The 27654-nt window shown below is 38.1% G+C and overlaps 1 protein-coding gene and 2 pseudogenes across 1 annotated transcript; 2 read left to right on the top strand and 1 right to left on the bottom strand.

Moving 5' to 3' along the window:
• Positions 1-260: 260 nt before the first annotated feature.
• On the bottom strand, positions 261-1153 carry LOC135269735 (AP-1 complex subunit sigma-2-like; annotated as a pseudogene).
• Positions 1154-2285: 1132 nt separating this feature from the next.
• LOC135269698 (ankyrin repeat domain-containing protein 36B-like) lies at positions 2286-27444 on the top strand. The gene is made up of 8 exons (XM_064364212.1): positions 2286-2830; positions 5544-5658; positions 5826-5999; positions 12880-12986; positions 14225-14362; positions 26335-26363; positions 26458-26530; positions 27428-27444. Exons 1-7 carry the CDS (start codon positions 2568-2570, stop codon positions 26466-26468), a joined length of 837 nt encoding a protein of 278 aa, XP_064220282.1. The 5' UTR covers positions 2286-2567; the 3' UTR covers positions 26469-26530; positions 27428-27444.
• LOC135269709 (U3 small nucleolar ribonucleoprotein protein IMP4-like) lies at positions 18975-21571 on the top strand (annotated as a pseudogene).
• Positions 27445-27654: the final 210 nt, after the last annotated feature.

The following is a 27654-nucleotide window of genomic DNA, read 5'->3' as shown; positions in this document are numbered from 1 at the left end:
ATTATGTGCTTATTATTATGAAACAATCCTGTTTCTCATCCCAGATTCAGAATGCCTAAGAAATAATTTTTAGTGTAAAAGTATCATTCCAATTAAGTCATTAAAATAATTCCCTTTATTTTTGAAAATATTCCCTTTTATTTAAAGGTATGTAATTTCCAATAGGAGTAACTTCTTTGGAGTAACTTTGGTTTTTAAAGTTTCAACAAAGTTAAGTCTCCATTCATTTGATATGTGACATGTAATTCCCTTCATATATATATATATATATACCGAAATGCTGCACTAATCTTTGGTTTCATAAAACCAGGTTTCACATTATAATTTAAGTTTCCTTTGTCAAATACAGTAATTAGTAAATGCATACTGCCTGATTTTACATGTATATGTGCCATTTTCATATGTGAACATAATCAGATTAAGAGAAACTGACCTTTAAACTTTAAAATATCCAGAAAAGGTATCTTTTTCTGCTACCATTCGAATTCATATTTAAGTCCCTTATCACTTGATTAACTAAAGTTCCCTTTAAAAAAAATTATGTAGGCATGAATGAAGCAGCTAAGCAAAACAGTAACACTGACAAGACATCATCTTACACCATTAGCTAACATGGACATGAAGGGAGTGACCATCTACAGTGCGTGAAATGCCACAAGAAGTCGACAAGGGAGGAGAGTTATGTCAGTCCAATTTCTTTAAGAACACTACGTGGGGTTTCAGCTTCCTCCTGCAGTAGATCGGCCTGCTCAATTGCTTTAAGGACATTTTTCTTGGATGTTTCCTGAACTTCCCCTCCCAAAAGAAACTCATCCAAAATAAAATAAGCCTTCTCAAAATTAAAGATGATATCTAGTTCACAGACACTGTCAAAATACTTGTCAAGTAATTCCACATAACGATGAATTATTTCCAGGGTAATTAGTTCATTGTCCTGATCCTCAATAGCACAGCAAAAATACAGACTAGCATATCTTTTGTAAACAATCTTCAGATCTCACCACTCAAGGAGGCTGCACATTTTAGGTTTCCGTGCTAAAACGGTCTGAACAAGTTCTCTGGTGATCTTTTTCTTCTCTTTGTCTGATAGTGGGACATACCATTTTTGCAGTCAAAGCTTCGCCTGACGACTAAAAAGCAACATAAACTGCATGGCGGCTGCGGGCCGCGGGGGCGGCGGAGCTTGGCCGGCGGCGGAGGCTAAGGGGAAGCCCCTGCGGCCTTGCTGAGGAAGAAAAGCCGTGGTGCTGTGGGGAGGGGACCCGGCTGGCAGAGCAGACATAATGTTTTTTATCTGATGCCATGGTTCCCAAACTGTAGTGCCCATGGCATCAGATTTTTAAAAAATTACATATTTCTCTTTGAAGACCAGGGGTTTAGTGATTGATATGGGTTAATTTTTTTTTTTTTTTTTTTACATATCCATCCTTACTACTGGGTTCATTTGACAAATAATCTGCATCAGCATAGTATTACACTTGATGGCCAAGCCCCAGTCATAGAGGTAATACCACGCTCTGAATTACTCCTCTTCTATAAACCCCTTTTCTGCCAAATTATTTAGCAGTATTGTTCTCACTCTGGTTTCCATCACGCAACTTGGGTGTCGCGGTGGTAGTCAGGCTGTAGCCCCAGTGGCACCACGAGGCTGAGAACCGGCGCTCAGTTTCATCTCCGTGGCTGCAGAGTGCCCAGCCCCAGATTCTGTGCCCGCAATTCAGGAGCAGCGGGCCAGAGCAGCGCAGTCTGCGGTGCCCTTGGACGTGGCCGGGCGCGGCTCTGGGAAGCCATGTCAGCCCAAGGGCGCCGCAGCTGCAGCCGCCACGAGCACATGGACCAGCGGTCGCCGCGGATTGGGAATCCCCCACCAGGACCGCGTGGACCCCGGAGCCAGCTGGGCAGCGAGCGGCACGTCAGGCAGTCAGCAGCAGGTGCGCAGGGCCTGGACTTCAGCCCCTGGTGCAGGAGGCAAACACCCTCGGCCGGGTGGGCCACACGCTCAGCGACCAGGAGCCCCGCCGGCCCGCGACGGAGCCCAAGCTGCAGCCGCCACCTGCAAGTGGGGTGCGGGCTGCAGCGGTGGCAACCCCGGATCCCGCCCTCCAGCCTAGCGCCCATCAGCACGGACCCCGGGACGACGCAGCACAAAGTCGGGCTGTGGCCTGGGCGGCTGCACCACGCGAAGGCCACTCAGCCCCATCTCTGGGCTGCAGAGGGCCCAGCGCAGGGGGGTCCGCGTGTCGGGAGCCGGTGGAGGAAAGTAAGGGGGCGCGGGCGACAGTCAGACGGGCCCTGGGGCAGCGAGGAGCCTCGCGCTCCAAGGAGCCCAGCCAGCCTGAGGCGCCTCTGCAGCAACCTCCGCCTGCACGTGGCCCGCTAGAGAGCCATTGTCACCATTTCTCCGCCTCGGGCCTGTGACGCGGGACGGCTGAGGTGCGCGCGCACGCTGGTCCTAACAGTTCTGTTGGGCGTTTCCGTGGAGACGCGGGAGGCACTGAGCGTCTGTGCGAAGGTCCGTGGCCTGAGCACGTTGTTGTTGCACTTTGGAGGCGGCGATCCCCGAAGACATGTCTGAAAGTAGAAACTTTAACTTCATCCACAACTTGCTGCTGAGGAACCGCCTACAGATTAGCGAGGACTGTTCAATCTGGCAGCGGAGGAACCATCCCTTGCGGCACTTGTGGGGCGACGGCTTCTCGTGTGCCGAATATGACGTTAAACGACGGCATCTGAAAAAGATCCACAGAGCTGCCGTCTATGGTCAACTAGAGAAACTAGACACCATTCTAATAACAGAAAATTGTCTTGATAAGAAAGACAAGAAGAACAGGTAAGGGGGCTGGGAGCTGGGGCTGCGGGAGGAGGCCTTCGGATGTGGGCCAAGTGCCCCTTCCAGGCTGAGGGCTGCGGGGTGGATGGTCTGGGGCTCGGGGTATGGATTTGGGGGAGAGGGGGTGCCTGACAGGGGTGGGAATGAGTGGAGTGGGACCTGGGGAGTGGGGGTAAATTGAGTGGTGGGGTGGGGAGTGAGTTGGGGAATGGGAGTGGGGAGTAGGGGATGAGATGGGGGGTTGAATGGACTTAGATGGATGGAATGAAGGCTTGGGGGTAGGGGCAAGGACGGTGTGGGGTGGGGAGATGGGGTGAGGGTTCATTGGGGTAGAGGACTGGGGCTGGGGGTGAAGGGTGGGGGTGGATGGGTTGGGGGACAGGGATGTAGGGGTGAGGGTGGGGGCGAGTCCTCTCACCAAAGGGGCTGGACTTTCTTCCCTGGCCGGCTCAGCTGCACCTGGGATGTGGAAACCTCGGCAGGGCTGAGCACCCAGGCTCAAAGACTGTGTATATGTATAATCAAAAAAAAATTGGTTTGATTATACGTATACACAGTCTATGGTGTTTGTAAGCCAAATATGTGTACAAAATATAACATTTTTTCTTTTCTGGCAGGTATATTGTGATTTTTTTCTTGTTATGATGTATAAATGATGAACATGTATAAAACTTCTAGTAAATTTTTTTTATTAAGGAAATTATCCTTGGGAAAAGAAGAAAGATAAATCTTGCACAGAAGAAGATAATTCTCACTTTCTATTTTATTTTATTTTTACTTATTTATTTGTTTATTTACTTACTTTGAGGTGGAGTCTTGCCCTGTCACCCAGCCTGGAGTGCAGTGGCATGATCTCAGCTCACTACAACCTCCACCTCCCAGGTTCAAGCAATTTTCCCAGCTCTGCCTCCTGAGTAGCTGGGATTATAGGTGTGCACCACCATGCCTGGCTAATTTTTGTATATTTTAGCAGAGACGGGGTTTCACCATGTTGGCCAGGCTGGTCTCAAACTCCTGACCTCAAGTGATTCCCCCCGCCTTGGCCTCCCAGAGGGCTGGGATTACAGGGGTGAGTCATCGTGCCTGGCCTCATTTTTATTTTTGTTTATTGGTATCTTTTGTGAACTTTTAGCCTCTTCAGAGGTAGAGAGAATATTTTTATTTGTGCTCATTTATTATGCATAGATTTTAGTATATAAATGTTTTTATTATAGTTTTATTACATATATGCAAACAATTTTAAGTTCATTTACCAGTGTCCTCATGAAAATGAAAATGAGCAAATATAAATGATTATTACTATTCCATAACCACTGCTTTAATTTATAGTTTTCTTTCATAATAAACTCCCCAACTGTATGTGTGCATTCTTTCAATCCAGTTATTCATCAAACATAATCTGATACCTATTGTGTAGCAGACACATTCCACTGTCTCTCAGGACTGTTCAACTTCACGTTGAACAACTTCATGTTGAACAACTTCATGTTTACCTTCCCAGCCTGAGCAAGCTGAGAGATTTAAAATGGAAGTATTAGGACTGAATCCCAGCTGAATCTTTTATTCCTTTTTTTTTTTTTTTTGAAACAAAAGCACTTCTGAAGTTAGAAAATAGTAAAAGGTAACTAACTGCCTTTTCAAAAACTATGACAGTCTTAACTATTAATCATTGCAAATACCTAATTTACGTAACAGTCTATAAATCTAAGTATTGAAAAAAATGAGCCATACCTATTCATTTGAATCCTGAGTTTTCTTTGGGTTAATTTTTTTTTGTAAATTTAAGTAAGAATTACTTCGTTTTAAGAATTTGTTGTTTTGATTACATATCTAAGGTGTGTTAATTTGTTGTTTTTATTTTGGTCTTCTTTTTCCATAGTACTTTATTTAGGTGCTGATTACATGAGTAGAACTGCCTGTTCTATGTACTGTATCCCATTTAATGTAAGGCACTACAGATTGGGTGATACCACATTACTTTATATATCATTAAGAGAATGTTTAAAATGTTGCCAGTTATAATTGTAATAAATAATGAATTGTAAATGGTATTCCAGTTTCAGGAGATGTTAATATATAAGAGAATAGTAGCTTATTTAAGAGAATAATGAGAACATGAACATCCGAAAATGATTGAAATGCAGTGATACTTCTAATCTTTAATACGTACCTCAATGTAGTTATGATTGTATCATCTTACCTAAATAAAATGTCTTTGTAAGTAGTAATGTCTAAAAATTATTGAGTTGTCATTTGTGTGAGGAACTGTTCTAAATGCCATACATAGATTCTCATGTAAGCATCACAGTGTTGTTCTGTGGGATAACTACTATTCTCTTATATATTTTCTTGATGAGGAAATTGAAGCAAAGAAAGGCTAAATTTTAGCTAAAATAAAGTAAAATTTATTAAAAAGAGCTTAAAGTAAAATTCAGGCCCCCAATTAAACTGAATCCAAAGGCCAAGCTTTTTGTGTTAAATAGCCTGCTCTTTTATTAATAGGGTGAGTATTAAGGGCTAACAAAGACTATACTTTCTTTACAAGAAAATTAAATATTTTTTTTGAAGACAGAGAAATAGCATGCAAATTAAGTTCTGGGATACATGTGCAGGACATGCAGGCTTGTTACATAGGTATACACATGCAATGGTGGTTGGCTGCATCCATCACCCTGTCAATTACATGTTTTAAAAAGTCCTTTCATTCTCACAGGACTGCTCTACATTTGGCCTGTGCCACTGGCCAATATGAAGTGGTAAAACTCCTGGTGACCAACAATTGCCAGCTTAACCTTCTCGACAGTGAATGCAGGACACCTCTGATCAAGGTATATAGAAGCCAACTCTGAGCATGAGATGGATTTGGTTTAAGTACATAGAATAAAATGAATTTGTCTCATTGTAATACCACTATATAACTAGTTGGTAAACCCTGTGGAGTGTTTATTTTGATTTTCCAGTATTTACAATCTTTTTCTTGGTCTAATATTGACAGGCTATACAACTTAAGCAGGTGTTTCGTGCAACTATTCTGCTGGAAAAAGGCACCAATCCAAATATTACAGATTACTACGGCAGGACTGCTCTACACTACGCTGTGTACAATGAAGATACAGACATGATAGAAAGACTACTTTCACATGGTACAGATATTGAAAGAAGGAGCAAGGTATAGATCAACCAATGTTATTTTCAAACAACCTGAAATGCATTTATTTTAGCATATAAGGGTCATTTTTTCATATTTGGAATCTCAAATATTCCTTGAATGAAAATATTTTTAAATGCCTTAACTGTGTAAGATTTTACTTTAAATATTGGAACTTTTAAAGAAGCATTACAGGGTACAGCTTTCTTTCATGCACTTATGGTAAATAATTATAACAAAAAATGAATTGCAATAAATTTGTAATTCATGGTAACTGAATTTGGGAAAGGTAACAGTTAAGTTTTTTTCCACTAAATTACTCTTTTTTTCTGATTAGTGTAAAGTGACACAGGAAAGTAAAATTTGCCCTTGTAAATATGCTTTATTTTAAATTTCAAAGAAAATTAAAGCATTTCACAATAAATGTAAATCTTGCTGCTGTTGACAAGTAAGGTATGTGAAGGTGATTTCATTTGAAAGTGCACTTTGGGGGGCCAAGGTGGGCAGATCACGAGGTCAGGAGTTCAAGACCAGCCTGACCAACATGGTGAAACCCCATCTCTACTAAAAATACAAAAATTAGCTGGGCGTGGTGGTGCATGCCTGTAATCCCAGCTACTCAGGAGGCTGAGGCAGGAGAATCACTTGAACCCAGGAGGCAGAGGTTATAATGAGCCAAGATCACGCTACTGCACTCCAGCCTGGGTGACAGAGCAAGACTCCGTCTCAAAAAAAAAAAAAAAGTGATTCCCCTGTGGAAAGGCAGCTTAAGAGGGAAAAATGAAAAGGAGAGCAATCAGAAATACACAAGCTAATTTGGAAATTAGGTGATGAGGGAAAATACTGAGAAGAGGTTTTTTGTCTGTTGTTTTCAATTTATATGTTTAGACCAGTTTCTTACTTTGGGAAAGAGTTTGTAAGTTGTAAAATTGCCTATGGATCAATTTTGGTAGGACTCTGAAGAAATCAGATTGGCGTTGAATAGTGGGGATGAAGTGGGACACAGTTCAGCAAAGAGAAGAACACATAAATAATGGACATTATTCAATTCTGGCAGAAACAGCCACCTAGATAAGCATCTAAACTGTACTCTCAAGTTCAGAATGTCTTTATGGGCAGGTGAGAGATAAGGAGCTTATATATAGTAAAATCAAGTTGGATTTTGAGTTTACTATTCTCTTCTCTATCCCTACCCAGGAAAAGTAAATGGAGTTTTCAGTGAATGGCTCTATCTTTTGCTTTTTACTCTTTTTGGCCAAATCCCAAATGATAAAGGGGATTTGCTATGTGGATGAGAGATGAGACTGAAGTGATTATCAACTGCACTAGTTCAAAGCTAGAATTGTGCATGAGAGTAACCTGAGGAAATTAAAAGCAAATCTATAAGTCTAGAATATCCCCTGAAGATTTTAATATAGCAAATCTAATATAGCCTGGACATGTATGTTTTAAAATATTTCCTTGAAGCTGGGCATGGAGTTACTTCTAGCTAGAGCAACAGAATAAGAGCCTGTCTCTAACAACAAAAACAACAAGTTTCTTGAGATACTGATACACTACTAGTTAAGAACCACTGTATAGATAAGTATAATATAAATTCCCCTATCTCAAAAACTTAAGAAATCTCCAGAAGAGTTGGAGTTTGATAGGTGCTGCTTCCTTTAAATCTTTCCTTCCCAATAATATTAGCCTAACTTTTATCTGTCTCTACCTCTGTGGTTGGGAGGTTAAAAGGACTATTATTTGCAGTATCTATCAGCTTAAGACTAACATCTTTTCTTTGCCACCATCACTTATTCACTGCCATTCAGAGGGTTGTTAGAAATTTGCTATTGAGTAGTCTTTTAATAAGTAGAGACTGACTCAGGATTCTGAGTCTCTTTGTTATCATTCTGGTGATTAGGTCAATACATCATTATTAAAAGCAGGGTTCTCTCAATTACAATAGTAATAAATTCTAAACCTTTTTTTAAAGCTGAAGCTCTATTATGGACTGTTTCAGTATGTCAAGTACATAGAACAATGCATAATCAGGATAGCAGTTTTAAACACTGAAAACCATGAAGTTAGTAAGAATATGGAGAGGTATCCTTTTAATGATTTAGTTTCAGTAGTCCTATAAACTAATTATCCATTTGGTGAACAGTCTGGGTTTTTTTGTTTTTGTGGTAGAAGGAGTCTCACTCTGTCTCGCCCAGGCTGGAGTGCAGTGGCATGATCTCAGCTCACTGCACCCTCTGCTTCCCCAGGTTCAAGCAGTTCTCTGCCTCAGCCTCCCAAGTAGCTGGGATTTTAGGCATCCACCACCATGCCTGGCTAATTTTTGTATTTTTAGTAGAGATGGGGTTTCACCGTGTTGCCCAGGCTGGTCTCGAACTCCTGACCTCATGATCCACCCGCCTTGGCCTCTCAAAGTGCTGGGATTATAGGCGTGAGCCATCACACCTGGCTAATCTGGGAAAAGTAAACATAAATTATAGATGAATGAATGTTGTAAAAGTGCTTGAAGTGGGTACTATGACTCTTAATAATAATTTTTATTGCATTTTTGAGCCTGTTTTAGAAAAAAAAAAACTGAAACAAAAGAAAAGAAGTATTTTGCATGAAAATACTTGCTTTATGCACAACCGCTTAGAGACATATCCATAGCAAATATAAAAATACAAGGTCTATAGTCTAAATGTGGCCCATAGACGTGTTTGGTTTGCCTCTATAAATTGTGTCAACATGTAAGGTTTGGGAGACTGTACACAGATCTGGATTCCAGGCTTCTTTTAAAGGATCTAGTCTGGTGTCCCTTGAGCCCATCTCACTGTTAAGGATGCTGTCCAGAGGTTGCCCTTTTCTATGAGGCATGTGGTCTTCATTTTGCTACTGTGCCTACTTAGGTACTTCACTTCCTCGGGTCATCTCCCTTGCCTCTGTAAGGATGATTTTACAAGCCCTGTTTTATAGTATATTTTAGTAAATATTTCAAGGTTTTCAAGATATTTTATATTTATTCAAATATGTAGTCTATATTTTATATAAATCCTTTAGTAATGGGGTTGAACTTTTGAATTTAGACAGTGTTTTATAAACTTTTTTTCTTTATATATACTATAAAGAATCATCTTCCCATTAGAATGCAGGTAAGCTTTTTCAGGTTTATCAGTTGGTATAGTTGCATAGGTTATGCATATTGCCAACAATATTATATCTTTCTCTTCAGCATTGTCTCCTAAAAATGCAGGTAATTTAGTAGCTTTTATTATGCTATAAATAATTCATATAGGTAATTATTAGAGCTTTAATTGATAAGCCATTGTATTTTTATTTCTGATTTATATTTTATCTAAAATAAAAATATTTTAAGTAACAATATGAAAACTAGAATACAAATAAATTTTAAAACGAGTTATGTACCGGGGCCCTAAGATTATAATTACATAATTATTTGCACCAGGGTCCTAAGATTGTAGTTGAGAATAACATTTCATATAGAGCTTTCTCACAGCTAAGATAAAAATGCTACTAGAGAAAACCCATGGACTATTTAATAATAAGGAGTGAAAGTTTATTTGAAGCCTATCTCCTTTAATTCAATCTGAATTAAAAAGAGATAGGCTTCAAATGAACTGTCAATCATGTCAGAATCTCAGATGACAATATCAGGTGCTCCCCAGGAGATTCTGACACCTTTGATAGAAACAAGCAAATGTGTATCACCCAGAGGAAACCTCCACCTTTACTGGTAAGCTCTCACAACTGTATCCCTGAAACTCTAATTCCTCAAATGTTAATGTTCTACATGAAAAGTATTGACAAATAGGGATTAGGTGAAGTTCAAAAGATTTCTCAAATACTAGTTACATACGGCACAGTTTTGTAACATTTTTCAAACTTGGGTGATCATGGAGTCTTTCGTTTGGAGTCTTTCTTCAACTTCTGGTAAAGTAAATATTCTTTGGAATATATTAATAGTTTAAGAAACACTGCTCATAGATAATAATTTAGATCATTAATAAAAATACCTGAAACATTTATTACTGTGTCTTAGGGTTTGAGGACATAGAGAAAAAAATACAGCTCTTGCTCTGAAGAAGCTCTTGGTTCAGGTGGGAATCAATAAAATCCTTACAAAATACCATGCTAAATGCGGTGACAGAAGCAAAGATTCTTGGAACTGGTAGATGTTTGAAATGAGTTTTGGAGATGACCAGAGTTCTTTTTTTTTTTTTTTTTTTTTTTTTTTTACAGTCATATTTCTTCCAGGTTGCCACAGCGAACCTGTAACACAACTCCAGAGCAGCTGTTTTCCCTTTTCCTGACAGTGTGTCATGTCAAAATTCTACCAGGCATCACTGCTAATCAGGCATAAAAGCACTCTGAATAATAATAACGATAAACAGAACGTGGTTAACCCTTTGTTCTGAGTCATCCGGCTAGAAGCTGACAACAGATCCTAGGTGCTTTTTTTTTTTTTTTTCCTCTTTTTTTTTTTTAAAGAGAAAGAGAGAGAGAATAGGAAGGAGGAAAAAGGAAGAGAAAGAGAGAGAGAGAATGGGGAGGAGGGAGAAGGAAAAGAAAGAGGGAGAGAGAATGGGAGTATTGCTTTCTTGCCCAGGCTAGAATGCAATTTAGTAATGGGTATTGAAAACCTCTTTTATACTGATAATTATACTTAATGATGTAGTCAGGAAGGAATAAGGGAAGAAGATAACAAACAAACAGCCAACCAATATTTAATTTAAACCTATGAAATGCTATACGATTACTGAGGAGTGATTTACTTCCAATTATATAGTCACCTTTGGAATAGGTGTGAGGTGGTAATGTATGTTTTGTGTATTTGAAGTGGAGAGTTCTATAAATGTTTATTAAGTTTACTTGTTCCGGGTCTGAGTTCAAGTTCTGAATATCCTTGTTAATTTTCTATCTCGTTGATCTATAGAATCGTTAGCTCTTCTTGTTGCATTGATCCTTTTGCCATTATGTAATGTCATTCCTCGCCTCTTTTGATCTTTGTTGCTTTAAAGTCTACTTTATCAGAGGCGAGAATTGCATCTCCTGCTTTTTGTTTATTAGTTTATTTTTACTCTCTGTTTGATTGGTAAATCTTCCTCCTTCTCTCTGAGTCTTTGTGTATTGTTGCATGTAAGATGGGCCCGGATGCAGCATACCGATGGGTTTTGGCTTTTTATCCAATTAAAATATATATAAGTTTAATACCGGCATTTGATGCTAGCTGGCTGTTTTGCCCATTAGTTGATGTAAATTTTTTTATTGTGTTAAAGTTCTTTGCTTTTTGATATATTTTTGGAAAGGCTGATATTGGTTGTTCCTTTATATGTATAGTGCTTCTTTCAGAAGCTCTTGTAAAGCAGGCCTGGTGGTGGTGAACTCTCTAAGTACTTGTTTGTTCGCAAAAGATTTAATTTTTCCTTCGCTCATAAAGCTTAGTTTGGCTGGATAGGAAATTCTGGGTTGAAAGTTCTTTTCTTTAAGGATGTTAAATATTGGTCCCCACTCTTTTCTGGCTTGTAGTGTTTCTGCTGAGAGATCTGCTGTAAGTCTGATAGGTTTCCCTTTATGGGTAACCTGACCTTTCTCTCTGGCTGCCCTTAGTATTTTCTCCTTCATTTCAACCCTAATAAATCTGGCGATTATGTGCCTTGGGGTTGGTCTTCTTGAAGAATATCTTTGTGGTGTTCTCTGTATTACCTGGAGTTGAATATTACCCTGCCTTGCCAGGTTGGGAAAATTTTCCTGAATGATATCCTGAAGAGTATTTTCCAACTTGGATTCATTCTCTTCATCACATTCAGGTACACCTATCAAACGTAAATTAGGTCTTTTCACATAGTCCGATATTTCCTGGAGACTTTGCTCATTCCTTTTCATCCTTTTTTCTGCATTCTTGTCTTCTCGTTTCATTTCACTGAGCTGGTTCTCGACTTCTGATATCCTTCCTTCTGCTTGATCAATTCGACTGTTTAAACTTGTGCATGCTTCGCGAAGTTCTTGTGTTGTGTTTTTCAGCTCCATCAATTCACTTATATTCTTCTCTAAATTGTCCATTCTCTTTAACATTTCGTCAAACCTTTTTTCAAGGTTCTTAGTTTCTTTGCATTGGGTTAGAACAAGTTCTTTTAATTCACAGAAGTTTCTTATCACCCACGTTTTGAAACCTGCTTCTGTTATTGGAACACACGTGTAATCTATTAAGCCTTGTTCCATTACTGATGAGGAATTGCAATCCCCTGTAGAGGGAGAGGCATTCTGATTTTGAGTATTCTCTACCTTTTTATGCTGGATTCTTCCCTTCATTATATATTTGTCCGTCTGTCGTCTTTATAATTACTGACTTTCTAACTGGGTCTCTGACGTCCAACTTGTTGATTCCCTGCACCGAAATCTGAGCAATCCACTGAGCCGGCCAAAACAGCGGTGTTAAGATTGATGGTGCTTTTCTGCCCGGGAATCTCTGGACTCTGCACCAAGAACTGGCATGCTAAGGCACCAGCAAAACCACCACGCCGGCCACGAGAGTCGCCCTGGCGACCCGTGGAGCTCCTCCACTGGGAATCTCCTGGTCCGTGAGCAACTAATATTCGTCTGAAAGTGTGGCATCCTCTCGTTCTTTGTGCTTTCACTGGGAGGTACGTGCCCGAGCTGCTAATCATCAGCCATCTTGGATCTCTCTCCCCTAGGTCCAGAGTTCTTACAGTGAGGCAGAGAAGAGTTGTTTCCAGGGGAAGGAGCAGCACATAGAAAAGCACCAAGGAGTGAAAAGAAAGAGACACCTCTTATGTTATTTCAATTGTATATATTTAAACTCATAGGATCTTGTATAAGGTTTTCAATTCAGTTGATAAATATGTGATTTTGTGAATTATAAATTGTTGCTGTTGTTTTACAGGAAGAACCTCCACCACTTTTACTTGCTGTGAGTCAAGGAAAACTGAAGATGGTGGAATTTTTATTAAAGAAAAATGCAAATATAAATGCACTTGATTCCCTTAAAAGGTACAGACCTTAGTTCTTGTTGCATTGTTTTAAAACCTGAGTGTCATTTTAGAGTGACGGCAGTCACTCAAGTCAGAAATAGTACATTAATAAGAAGACTAACTTTTAATTATTGGGATATAGTGAGAAATATCAACACAGATTATAATTTAGGTAGAAAAACAATTATTTGGATGAATAACATAAAGAAGAGTGTTGGTAGGATTTGTCTCTATATATAGACATACACATAGAAGGCTTCTATATATAGAAGTCTGTGTATTCACAGATGTTTGTTATTTGTAATATGATGTGTTATTTATAATGTAATAATGTGATGTTTTTGATTGTATGATTTTATATTAGCTAAAGGAGTTTCATGTTTTTCATTTCTACTGTGTTTTGATGTTGTTTTTAATTGATATGGGGAGAGGGAGAAAAGATAGCTTTAAATGAGTAAAACTTTAATGAAGACAAGCTTTAGGTTCACACAGGACTGGGTTTAATCCCAAGCTTTCCCACTTGCTAGATGTGTGACCTTGGGAATATTACTTATCACCAAGTATGTTTTCTTATGTGAAAAGAAGGATAATATATTCTTCAAGGGTGATTGTGTATAAGTCATTATATATATATATAAAATGTTAGAATGTCCAGCTAACACAGCAAGGTGCTGGTGTTTTGGAAACAATGGCCAAGCATGTAAGTATGTGCTCATATATGTGTGTGTGTGTGTGTGTGTGTGTGTGTATGGTTACACACAACCACCCTTAAAGGATATATTATCTTCCACATATATATGTGACATTTAATTAAATGCCTAGCACATGCTTATCAGTGTCATTAACTGAAGCTAAGGCTTTATTGTTTTAAGCCTACAGATAGCTCTTATCTGACCCCTTAGTTGATTTTGCATTATAATATCTCAGACTAGGGAAGAAATGAATAATTCTTCACTTAAAATTGCCTACTTTACATAGGTGGCCAGAGCACAGTTTCTCGCCCATCAAAGGACTTTAAGTCAACGACTTTAACTGTGTCATACCACAGTGGGACAAGAGGCTTCCTTTTTGTTCATTGCTTTTAACCTTTGTGATAATTTACAAAGATAAACCCTTGAGCACCCAAGATGCTTGTTTATTAGTACATGTAATTGTGTTAATTCTACATGGACAAGCAAGATATTAAGTTAATAAAGTATATACATTTAGCTTTTAAAAACATTATTAAAGTTCTTAATTATCTCTCTGTTATTTTAGATCAGCCCTCACACTTGCTGTTCGTCTTGAAAAAAGAGATATAGTCATTCTTCTTCTGCAGCACAATATTGATGTGTTTTCTCAAGATGTATATGGGGAGACCGCAGAAAATTATGCTGCTGCTGCTAAAAATGAAATATAAGTCTTTACATAAAAAGGCTAGTGAACACTAAATTGAAGTTTAAAATAATTGTAACAATTGCATCTTATGTATCAGGTGAGATTTCATAGTTTGGTTCAGGTAGTTTTCAAGTGGCAAATTTTTAAGTTTTCAAGAGTTATGGAACTTCATCAGCCAGAAATCAAAAAAAATAAGTAGCAGTAGGTACAAGATTCTTGATATTGAAACTTTTAAGACTTTTCTCATTAGGGATTCCAATGTTCTTTTTATTTCAAGTATAACCCCTATGCATAGGATAAAGTAGTTTCACATCTTTGATTTTTCTAATTAGTTATTTGGATCTTGAAATGTCCAGTTTATCAAAAAAATCTTGTGCTGTTTACTGGGGACCATCTACTATAGCCTGATCCTTGAATTTTTCAAGAACCTAAGGGGTTCCCTAAGTTCAAGGAAGGCAAATAGTTTCTATAAGTCAGAAAGGGAGGGGGAAAGGACATGTTAATCATTGTTTTGTTTTCATTGATTCTGTTGCTGCTTTCTTGCCATTGAAAGTGCTCCTACAGTCTGGTAATGATTAACCTTTGCCACCCAGGTTGCCCCGATGCCCTTTCTGTTTGAGATCGCTTAATCTTCACATTGATCCATTAAAAAACTTCAAAGTTACAACTGTTTTTTAGTTCACATGCATATACTTATATGTTCAGCCATTGTTTCCAAAACACCAGAACCTTGCTCTGTTAGCTGGAATTCTAACTTTATGAATACACATAGTGAGTAAATTGACACTTTCACCCACACTCAAAACCTGATGTAGAGCCCACATTTTAAGCTGGACTTCAAGACCTTCGTGGTGAGTTATTTTTTGAGTCCCTTGGTTTTTTTGTTGTTTTCTTTTTCTCTTTAAAGCAAATATTAGTTGGGATAGTTCTAAGCTGTCAGAGATATTCAAATAATGTTGTAGAAAGAAATTACAGGTTTTTTTATTGCTACCAGATATGTACCCTGAGACTTTTAAAATAAACAGTGTAAGAGTTTTTCTCAGGTAGTGGAAGCTTCTATGCCATCCTTCCTTAGAGCAGTAGGCATCAACTTGTGGTTGGCCCCTCAAGTGGTCTGTTTTCTATAATAATGAAGATCTCTCAAGCCGCTTGCATCACTATCTCAAGTTTTTAAAATATTTGTAAATTCTGCTTTATAGGAAGTCATTCATCAGAATTATCTGAGTCTCAAGTTGGTTAGTTAGATTTAACAGAACTAAGTCTCATCCATGGCTCATCAGCGTTTATATGTAAAAGGTTTTGTGCTTGCTTTGGCAGCACAAATACTAAAATTGGAACAATACAAAGAAAATTAGCATGGTGAAGCATTTCATATTTTGCAGTCACAGGAAGGTCATTTGGCTGCTGGCTAGCTAAGTAATAGTTTGAATCAAAACAAAATGGATGGCACCTTATATTAGAATTGTGATTTTCGTTACAAAGGTGATCTATAAACTGAGAATGGAGCTAAGTAACACATGGGGTGTTGCGTAAATATTTTGTTAGTATGTATCTTGAAATGAGAAAATGTCAACTTTCATCTATTTTATGGAACTTAAAAAAAATGAAAGTAGGGCTTTATCTTCCATGTCAGTTGGAGATAACATGGAGATTAACTATCACTCTAGCAAACATCTGCTGGTTCAGTTCGAATCTATAGAGAAGTGATAGTGGTAGCCCAAGCCAGATCTTGACATCTGTTAGTTTTCTCTCCTTGGAATTGATGAGCTCAGTAATAGTGGACAATCATGTTACCTATTTTAATGAAATAATGTATTCATAAATAAATTGATTTACAAATTATGAAATAATTGAGATGCCCTGAATTATAAGCCACAAATAATAGAACAATAAACAAAATTAGGACAACATTTTTCTTAAACTGAAGCATTTGAATATTAGAACCTATGAAAAAACACACATTGGGTTTGATTTGGGATTTCAAAATAGTTCCAGCAATAAAATTTAAGAACGGATTCCACTACTTTACTATTTCTCTGTGAATGTTAAAAATGCTACTTCATTAAACCTGTAAAACAACCTCATGAAAGAAGACAGTACAATCTAGAAGAAGACATTGCGCCTAAGAGAAGCGACCTGTTTAACAGCAAATACCTGTAGGCTATAGAGCCAGGACTTATCAGTAAGAGCCAGGAAGGTGACTTTCTATTATGTCAAGGTGATGTGAGTTAGTTTATGAGCTATACTGCCTTCACTTCATGAGTACTTCACCTGTCGTTATTATTTAATTAGAAAGGTACTAAGAAGTTTGTAGAGCTCACAGAACAGAAGTGTATAGGATAATTAACATCCTGATACTGTTTAAAATACTCTAGTAATTTAGTATGTTTGGTAAATTTTTTTAATAATAGTATTAAAATATAAATTTTCTTTATTAATTTTATGCATAGCATTCTCAAACTAATTTCTAAATACAAAGAAGAAAAGAAATCTAAAGTGCTTTCTATAAATAGCAATCCAGGTAAGATTTCTAACAGTGAATTACTCTTGATGGTATTACCATAGATAAAAAAGAATAAGGATGTTTTGATTACAAAAAAGCACTGTTTAAATGGCATGCATTTAAAAAAATACTTTCTTAGTAGTCTAGATTTCATAATTATTTAAAAAGTTAATTGTAAATGATTTATAATCTGAAATAATATTGTTTGAAAAAATTGTTACTTAATTATGGTTCCTAATATTCTAGATGATCTTTTTGTGTAAATAAGAAAACAAATTTTAAGTTATGCTGTATGTTTTCTTTATAGTCACATTAAAATGAATTAGACTTTTTAATTAGAACTTCTATTTAATTTGTATAATAAATTCTTTGCAGCTAGTAAATAAACAATAATTACAATTGACCCTTGAATAGCATGCTATTTAGCTCTACCAATCCCCATGCAGTTGAAAATACATATTTGGTATGTTACATGTATTATATTCTGTATTCTGCATACAAGAAAATAAACTAGAGAAAGGAAGCTTTTGCAGTAGTTAAAGCTGTAGTTTCCTTGTAGTTCAATCCTTGAACTACTATCAAGCTAGTGTGAGGTATTTACCCTTCCATGGTAAAATAAATAAATAAATAAAGTAAGCTCCATTTACTCATTTTAAAATGTTGGCCTTTTTCTTGGCCTTGTGCCTTCTTCATTTGTTTTGCTTAATTTTTCCTTATATTTATAAAAATACAATAATAATTGACAGGGATTTTTCTCTTGTGAAAGCCATCAGTGAAGAGGCCATGTTGACTTAGGAAATATAAACATATTTATGTTGTGGCAGTAGATATATAAAGCAGAAGCAGAAAAGAGGTACAGTTAATATGATTTAGTGAACACTGAATGTAAAACACTAGGGTGCAGAGAGAAATCTTGGACCATTCATAGGTTTCCAGGTTGTGTACTAGCCTTTATACTGCACACGAGAAAGGAGTAGGACATGTTCAGTGAATGGAGAAGTACAGCTGGTCAACAGGGAAGAATAATTTCCCTTCCCTCCAACTCTGAGGTTGGAGATGCAGACATAGATTGATGTTATTCTAATTATTAGGCAAAGTCATTGATCTCAATGAGCTGTCCATGATGCAGACGTAGAATGAGATGGCATCCAGTGACAAAACCCCAGGAATGTCAATATTTCCCCCCTACCCCCAGAAAGAAAAGAGTTGGTTAAGGAGAATGAGCAGTGGCTAGAAAAAAGTAGGAGAGGAGTCAGAGGAAGTGATGTTGCAAAAATAAAAAATGTGAGAATTTCAAGGAGGGAGTATCAATTCTAACAAGTAAGATGACTAAAAAGTCAATTAGATTTAACTTGTAAAAGCTCTTTGGTGGTGCCCTTTTCAAAAGAACCATTTTTGAGGTGTAAGGTGCACTATTGATGTGATTGGTATGTTTGGTGTCCAAGTATGGAGGAATAAATCTATCAAGATCCTGCGTAACTCTTTTGTAACTGCAGAAGCTATGTGCACAGGGTCAGGGAAAATGTCTTGACTTCTGAGTACATGTACCAATGCTTTTACAGAATTGTCAAAACCTAAGGGTAATGTGTGAGAAAAAACTGTGGCCTCCTTATCTGCTCCTTGTGGAAATACTTAATTTGTACTGAAGCCCCTGATAAGTTCTTCTGGATGCATTCTGAAACAAAAGTCTGGTAGCAATAACTGCACCCAACTTCTCCAAAGCACATACACCCCAACTCACTCCAACATGGAATCATAACACAGCTGCATTTCAAGAGTCTCTAGTTTCAGTCAGAAGTAGTTTACAGATCAGCAGTTTGGAGAAGCTAACGTCTTTTATATAATATGGAGAAAAATGTAAGTTGATATGCTAAATATACCAGTTCTCTGTGTTCTGGGACAATTTGTTTTAGTGCATTTTCCTTTTCATTGCCTCTTACAATATCTGCTTTTACTGCTTTCTTTTGAATTTCATCCCTAAAGAAAATATTATTAGAACACATTTCTAACACAGGCATGTTTGACAACTATATATTATTTCCTTTTAAGAGAATTAGCTACCTATTCTAAAGTATATCTAGTATTCTATTAATCTTTAATGCTAAACTTCTTGATATCTTTAGCACAATGACATTGTAAGTGATGACAGTCCTTTATGATTTTGAGTGTCTTTTAAATTTTCAAATTTTAAATGTCTTTTAAATTTTCAAACTTGACATAGTTTTAATGTAAAACACTTTCCTGGTATTACCTTTCTTCAAATATTGCTAATCTGTTACTTACCTGGAATATTTGGTCAATTGGATTACGAGACTTTTAACCATTTATATATTTCTTTCTTTCTTTCTTTCTTTCTTTCTTTCTTTTTTTGAGATTTAGTCTCTTGCTGTCCCCCAGGCTGGAGTGCAATAGTGTGATCATAGCTCACTGCAGCCTCAAACTCCTGATTTCAAGTGATCTTCCTACCTCAGCCTCCTGAGTCGCTGAAACTGCTATAAGCATATGCCACTGCATACAGCTAACTTTTTTCTCTTTTTTATTTTTCAGAGACAAAGGTCTCTCTCTGTTGGCCAGGCAAGTCTTAAACTTTTGCCTTCAAGTGATGCTCCTGCCCAGCCTCCCAAAGTGGTAAAATTATAGGCATGAGCTATGGTGCAGGTCCATAACTTCCGTTATTCCCCAAATAAGTTTAAAGTCCTCTTGACCCTTGATAATAAAAATCCACTGTTTGGGAGGAGAAGTGGATAACTCATCCTACATTTCAAATGCAGTTTTTGACTTTTTGACCTGTTCTGTGAAGAACGGCCTTTAACAGATGATTTTTAGTTTTAATAGACATTTTTAGTCTTATAAGAAGCTAAAAAAAAAAAGATTAGAAACAAATTAATTGAGCTCTATGATCAGTGGTACAGTATTATACTATATCCAAGGGCTACATATATTTCTATAATTATCACAATGACTTGAATAATGCAAATTATTTTATCTATGTTTTCACTAATACTTTTTTTTTTTTTTTTTGAGACAGAGTCTCTCTCTGTTGCCCATGCTGGAGTGCAGTGGTGCAATCTCGGCTCACTGCAACCTCCGCATCCTGGGTTCAAGCGATTTTCCTGCTTCAGCCTCCTGAGTAGCTGGGAGTACAGGTGTGCACCACCATGCCTGGCTAATTTTTATATTTTTAGTAGAGACGGGGTTTACGCCATGTTAGCCAGGATTGTCTTGATATCCTGACCTCGTGATCCACCAGCCTTGGCCCCCCAAAGTGCTGGGATTACAGGTGTAAGCCACCGTGTCCAGCCTACTAATACATTTTAGAGATAGAGTCTCACTCTGTTTTCCAGGCTGGAATGCAATGGTTATTCACAGGCACAATCTGCACTGTAGCCTGGAACTTTTGATCTCAAGCAGTCTTCCTGCCTCAGGCTTTGGAGTAGTTGGGACTGCAGGTGCGTCTCATTGCACCTGACCTGCCTGATACCTAATTATTATAAAAGAAACCTTGCTGAGCTGAAGAAAATTGACTGTGATCTGTTTGTTTCTCTTCTAGAATATTTCATACTATGGGATATATTTTTAATTATCCACATTCTCAATTTTTTTATTCTGGTTAAAATAGGATTGCTGCTTGTTTTTCATTTTTTTGGCATAATTGTTTCTATTTCTTTTATGGATTTATTCAAGCAGAAATACAGGAATCTTAAAGGCAACTGTCAAGGAAAACAGATTAGGGAAAGGTATTTTGTAAAACAGCTTTCTGATTGTAGTCACATGTCACATCACTTTAAAGAAAACAAATTTCGAGGCGGAACCCACAGATTTTCCCGGACCCAAGTGGAAGCGGCGCTCAAGATGCTGCGCCGCGAGCCCGCCTGCGCCGCGAGTACCTGTATCGCAAGGCCCGCGAGGAGGCGCAGCGCTCGGCCCAGGAGAGGAAGGAGCGGCTGCGGCGCGCACTCAAAGAAAACCGCCTGATTCTTACTGAGTTACGCCGGGAAGCTCTGACCTTACAGGGGTCCCTGGAGTTTGATGATGCTAGCGGTGAAGGCGTGACCAGCCACGTGGATGACGAATACCGATGGGCAGGAGTCGAGGATCCCAAGGTCATGATCACTACCTCCTGAGACCCCAGTTCCCGCCTCAAGATGTTTGCAAAGGAGCTGAAGCTGGTGTTCCCGGGAGCCCAGCGAATGAACGGAGGTCGACATAAAGTGGGGGCGCTGGTGCGAGTCTGCAAAGCCAACGGCGTGACCGACCTGCTGGTGGTCCACAAGCATCGAGGCACACCTGTGGGGCTCATCGTCAGCCACCTGCCCTTTGGCCCTACTGCCTGCTTCACGCTGTGCAACGTGGTCATGCGGCATGACATCCCAGACCTGGGCACCATGTCGGAGGCCAAGCCCCGCCTCATCACACACGGCTTCTCCTCCCGCCTGGGCAAGCGGGTCTCTGACATCCTCTGATACCTATTTCCTGTGCCCAAAGATGACAGCCACCGGGTCATCACCTTCGCAAACCAGGACGACTACATATCATTCCAGCACCATGTGTACAAGAAGACAGACCACCGCAACGTGGAGCTCACTGAGGTCGGGCCCCACTTTGAGCTGAAGTTGTACATGATCCTCCTGGGCATGCTGGAGCAGGAGGCCACCACAGACGTGGAGTGGCGCTGGCACCCTTACACCAATACCGCACGCGAGAGGGTCTTCCTGAGCAACTGAGCCCACTCACCACTTAGTCAGGACGTGGACTTGGAACTCAGGACGGGGACTCTCATAGACAGACCTGCCAGGAGGGGCTCACCAACAGGCCCACTGAGCTGGGATGTGGAACTGTGGCAGGTGGAGAGGTGTGAATAAACCGTCTGTGTCATGTGAAGGAAAAAAAAAATTTCATGTAATGCAGTTGTGTCAGGGTTTCCCAAGACTGCCTCTATGTTTGGTGATTCACTTAGAAGGATTCAGCAAACAGTCATACTCAGGGCTTTGATTTGTTACAGTGAAAGAATACAAAATAAAATTAGCTCAGGGCAAAGGGACATGTGGCATATCTGGGGGAAGCCAGGCACAAGCTTCCAGGAGCCCTCCTGTGGAGTTACCAGGATGTGCTTAATTCTTGTAGCCTTGAATTTTGACAGCATACGTGCAATGTTGTTTACCACTATGAGTCTCATAGAGACTTACACAGTATCCAAAGATTTTATGGAAGCTAGTTACATAGGCATCCTCTCTCACACGTGCAAAAGTTCCAGACTTCCAGAAGAAAAGCAGCTATTCAGAGTCAACTACATTGTTTATGCAAACAGTTTAGGTACAGTGATCTACTTTTCTCAGAAAACGGTGAGAAACCTTTAAAATATAAATTTCCAAACACCAGTGAAAGGCCAGTTTTGCATGTAGGTCTTTCTAAAATGACAGTCTTATGACTGTCATGTGAATTATTTTCTTTACAGCAGTTATAGCCCCAACTTAATTTTAGGTATTGTCTTAAAAGTTCTATTTTAATAGTGAATAGTATAGTGATACAGCATGGTGCTTATTTCATTTGCATGAGTTGCAATTTAATATGAAATAATAAATTTCTGTGCTGTTAGATTTTTGACTTTTGGTGAATATTTAACAGATTTCTATACAGAAGTTACTATGGCAATATTAGGTAATTATAATCTGTTCTTATTTGATAAACCTTTCAGCAAAATTGTTAAACTAAGTAATAATTTCTGATTTAAAATTAAAATAAAAAATTTATTTCATTTTAATTATATAGCTGGTCCAGTTTTGTTTTATATTTTGTTAAATTTCTGTTTATAATTATGAAATTTAAAAAATCAATCATGTGTTAGCTATTTTCTTGCCTACTAATACAATTAAGTTATTTGCTTTATGTATTTTTATATACTATAATTCTGCAGTGATATTCCTATTCTGTTTCAAATTGAGTGTATCTTGCTATAATATATGGTAGTAGAAGATTTAGTGACAATCTTTTTTTTTTTAATTATACTTTAAGTTGTGGGGTTCATGTGTAGAATGTGCAGGTTTGTTTCATAGAGTAATGGTGGTTTGCTGCACCCATCATCCTGTCATCTGCATTAGGTATTTCTCCCAATGCTATCCCTCTCCAGCCCTCCACCCACTGACAGGCTCTGGTGTGTAATATTCCCCTCCCTATGTCCACATAACTCCCACTTATGAGTGAGAACATGTGGCATGTGGTTTTCTGTTCTCATGTTAGTTTGCTGAGAATGATTGTTTTCAGCTTCATCCATGTCCCTGCAGAGAACAAGAACACATTCTTTTTGATGGCTGCATAGTATTCCATGGTGTATATGTGCCACATTTTCTTTATCCAGTCTATCATTGATGGGCATTTGGGTTGCTTCCAAGTCTTTGCTAGGTGAACAGTGCTTAGATAATCATATGTGTGCATGTGTCTTTGCAATAGAATGATTTATAAATTTTGGATATATACCCAGTAATGGGATTGCCAGGTCAAATAGTATTTCTGGTTCTAGATCCTTGAGGAATCACCACACTGTCTTCCACAATGGTTGAACTAATTGATACTCCCACCAACAGTGTAAAAGCATTTCTATTTCTCCACATGCTCTCCAGCATCTGTTGTATCCTGATTTTTTAATGATCGCCATTCTAACTGACGTGGGATGGTATCTCATTGTGGTTTTGTTTGCATTTCTCTAATGACCACTGATGATGAGCTTTTTTTCATATGTTTGTTGGCTGCATAAATGTCTTCCTTTGAGAAGTGTCTGTTCGTTTCCTTCACCCATTCTTTTGATGAGGTTGATTGTTTTTTTCTTGTAAATTTAAGTTCTCCATAGATTCTGGATATTAGTCCTTTGTCAGATGGGTAGATTGCAAAACTTTTTTCCCATTCTGTTGGTCGCCGGTTCACTCTATTGATAGTTTTGCTGTGCAGAAGCTCTTAAGTTTAATTAGATCCCATTTGTCTATTTTGGCTTTTGTTGCCATTGCTTTTAGTGTTTTAGTCATGAAGTCCTTGCCCATGCCTATGTCCCGAATGATATTGCCTAAGTTTTCTTCAAGAGTTTTTATGGTGTTAGGCCTCATGTTTAAATCTTTATATCCATTTGAAGTCAATTTGTGTATAAGGTGTGGGGAAGGGATCTAGTTTTGTCTTTCTGCACATGGCTAGCCACTTTTCCCAACACCATTTATTAAATAGGGAATCCTTTCCCCATTGCTTTTCTCTGGTTTGTCAAAGATCAGATGGTTATAGTTGTGTGGTGTTCTTTCAGAGGCCTCTATTTATTCCATTGGTCTATATCTCTGTTTTTGTACCAGTACCATGCTGTTTTGAGTACAGTAGCCTTGTGATATAGTTTGAAGTCAATAACATGATGACTCCAGCTTTGTTTTGTTGTTGTTGTTGTTGTTGTTGTTTTGCTTCGGATTGTCTTGGCTATGCAAGCTCTTTTTTGGTTCCATATGAAGTTTAAGGTGGTTTTTCCAATTCTGTGAAGAGGGTCACAGGTAGCTTGATGGAGATAGCATTGAATCTATAAATTATTTTGGGCAGTATGGCCATTTTCACGATATTGATTCTTCCTAACCATGAGCATGGAATGATTTTTCATCTGTTTGTGTCCTCTCATTTCCTTGAGCAGTGGATTGTAGTTCTTCTTGAAGAGGTCCTTCACATCCATTGTTAGTTGTATTCCTAGGTAACATTATTTGTTGACGTGTATGTTTTTGCAAAACTGGACAAACAGATGGCAAGAGTGCTGAACTGCTGAACTCAGAAAATGTAGGTATATCAGGAGACTTGAGGAGTATAAAGAAAATGATTTTTAAAATTATGACTCAAGTATAAATGAACTCATTTCAGATGTATTTAGAATATTTGCATAAAAGGTGATTTGATTTTGGCTGCTCCAGGAACTACTGGAAGCAGTAAAGAGTGCTAGAATTAGGATAAACCACAGTAACTGATTACTACTCTTATTTACTATTGGGCATCAGAGATACATGTTTTGTTGATATTAGTTATTCAAATGAGATAAACATGAATATATATACATTAACTTTGTTTCTCCAGAAGCTAACTTTTGGATGAAATAGCAATTTAATAAAAATTTTTAAGAGAATAGCATACTTCAAACTAGACTATTTTGGAAACAAAAATAATGTTGAATTCATTAATTGTCTCCTAAAAGGTTTGTTTTCAATGAATATTAGAGTGAGTTTCAAATGTAAAAGCTTATTCATATCTATCCTTGTAGCAACTTTATTTTGTATAAGTATGTCAAATTTGATAATTTATTATACTTTTTGATGAGGTTTATATATTGTATATTCTTGCCATGAGTGAAATGAAGAAAATTTCTGAAGGTTAAACTAGAGGATACAAGAAATGTAGGCACATTGTTATACGACATGTGAGGTTTGTTCTTGGGTTCTTGCCGAGTTTAAAAAGAAGAAACTGAGGCCAACACAAGAAGATCCAATATGAAGGAATTTATTCAGGTTCCCGGGCAAGGTTCTGCGGTCCGACAGGAGGGGCCGGAGAAGTCGCACAGACTCCTCTCAGACGTGGGGTTTTATAGGGAGTGAAGGAGCTCGATTGGTTGTGGGACAGCAGGACTACTATTGGGTAAGGTTACGAGCCTTTGTTTGCATACAGGACTTGGCTGCTATTGGCTAGAATTACTCGACTTCTATTGGCTAGAAAGACTTGGCTGCTATTGGCTAGAATCTCAAGACTCTGCTTGCATACAGGGTTCTTTAAGGGAAGGCCAGGCTGTGCAAGAAGGGGAGAAGGGAACATGCCTGAGCATGTCCAAGCTTTCAGACAAAAGCGGGGGGGCGTGTGCGTCCGAGCTCACGGTGAGGCAACCGACCTTACACCACATGGGTATGAGGAATAAAGAATATTATATGCTAGGATTCACCAAACCTATATCCAAGCTGATCATTCTGGGACACGTCCACTGAGGAGTTGTGAAGCGTTCATTCAACTAAAGCGTCATAGTCATTGCGCACCTGCTCAATTATCAGGCAAGTAGAAGAGCGTAATGAATATTTGTAGTATAATGGTACAAATCCTTCTGATGTCTTGCATGAAAGACATGACATGCAGGAGCATTTACCACCTGCTTTGACATTGATTCCCAGACGTATGAGTTGCTCCTCTGATTTTAGATCACATTTATTCCTAATCACTCAGCATATCCACATGCACAATGACACTATTTTATTGTGGTAATAGACATATAAAGAATAATATCACGTTTGAAATTATAAGTGTATGTTCATGACACCTGTATTTCTGTTCTCTTCAGTGTATTTCTGTCATGTTCCTGTTCCAAGATACAAAGTATGAAACATCAAAGCCTACGCTAATACAGGCAGGGGGATAAAGCTTGATGCTAACACTACATGAATGTCTGGTTAACTTTATCGTATTTACATATGATTGATTATGTATCCCTTTTTCATTTCAGTATCTTCTCTGAAACAACTAGCCTTCAGGGTAATTACGCTCTCATTTATATTTTTAATTATTAACTCCATAGTCTATGAAATATACTTAATGTATTGATTATTTTGTTTCAAATCCCATTCAGGCTACAAGTGACAAGAAAACATCTGTTTCAGTTATAGCCAGAGAAATAAAGAATGGAGACAAATCTGGGACAGGTAATTTTGCAATACACATTTAATGTCATGTTCCCTCAAGATTGAAGAGAACTTCTATTTTTTGAATAAATCAGTGGAAGGCTCAGTGAAGCTGCACATTCTGGTTGAACAGGCCTGGGCTTCTGCATTAATAATAATTTCTTGGTTGACACTGGTACTGCTGGTCCTTGGCCTTGATCTGAGTAGTAAGATTATAGACTTCCCTACATTGAAATTGGGAAGAAGAACCATTAACGAGCAGTTGAAGACATACCAGAGTCAGGGACAGCATAATTTTGCTTTAGTTCTACAGCATGTTTTCATCAAGAGGGAAAAGAGAAGGAGATGAAGTAATAGAAATTATAGGCATCAGACCATATTGTCAAAACCAGAGGGAAGAAGTGATCGTAATAACCCATAAACAGTGAAGAACAACAACTAAGGATACCACTGATGGAGTAATTACTTTCCTTAAGGAAGAGAGATTGTGAGGCAGGAAGGAGGGAAAAGAAGAAGGTATTCATGTAATTTTGGGGATTCTGCTGAGGAAACCTGAGTGAACTCCCTTCAGATGCATTTAGAATATTTTCATAAAAGAAGATTTGACTGTGGCTGCTCCAGGAACTACTGGAAGCAGAAAGAGTGCTGGAATTGAGATAAACCACACTTGACTCTTTACTCCTCTTTGTTACTGCTAGGCAACAGAGATACATTTTTTTTTTTAGTTATAAAAATGAGATAAACATAAATATGAATACATTGTCTTTGTTGTTTAAGGAGCTAACTCTTGGATAAAATAGCTATTTAATGAAAATTCTTTAGAAAATAATATGGTACTTCAAACAAGACTTTTAGAAATAAAAATATTGCTGAATTCATTAATTTACTTAATGACTTATTATGTATCCCTTTTTTCAGTGTCTTCTCAGAAACAACAGGCCTCGAAGGTAATTACACTCTCATTTGTATTTTGAACTATTAACTGTATAGTCTGTGAAATATGCTTTATGTGCTGATTATTTTGCTTCAAATCCCATTCAGGTTACACATGACAAGAAAGATCCTGTTTCAAATACAGCCACAGAAAAAAAGGATGAATCAAAATCTGGGACAGGTAATTTTGCAATACACATTTAATGTTCTGT

The sequence above is a fragment of the Aotus nancymaae genome, unplaced genomic scaffold, assembly GCF_030222135.1.
Source record: "Aotus nancymaae isolate 86718 unplaced genomic scaffold, 86718_ANA_hifiasm-v0.15.2.pri h1tg000057l, whole genome shotgun sequence".
In the NCBI taxonomy this organism is placed as follows: domain Eukaryota; kingdom Metazoa; phylum Chordata; class Mammalia; order Primates; family Aotidae; genus Aotus; species Aotus nancymaae.
Note: the sequence above shows the minus strand (reverse complement) of the source record. Positions and strands in the feature narration are given on the sequence as shown.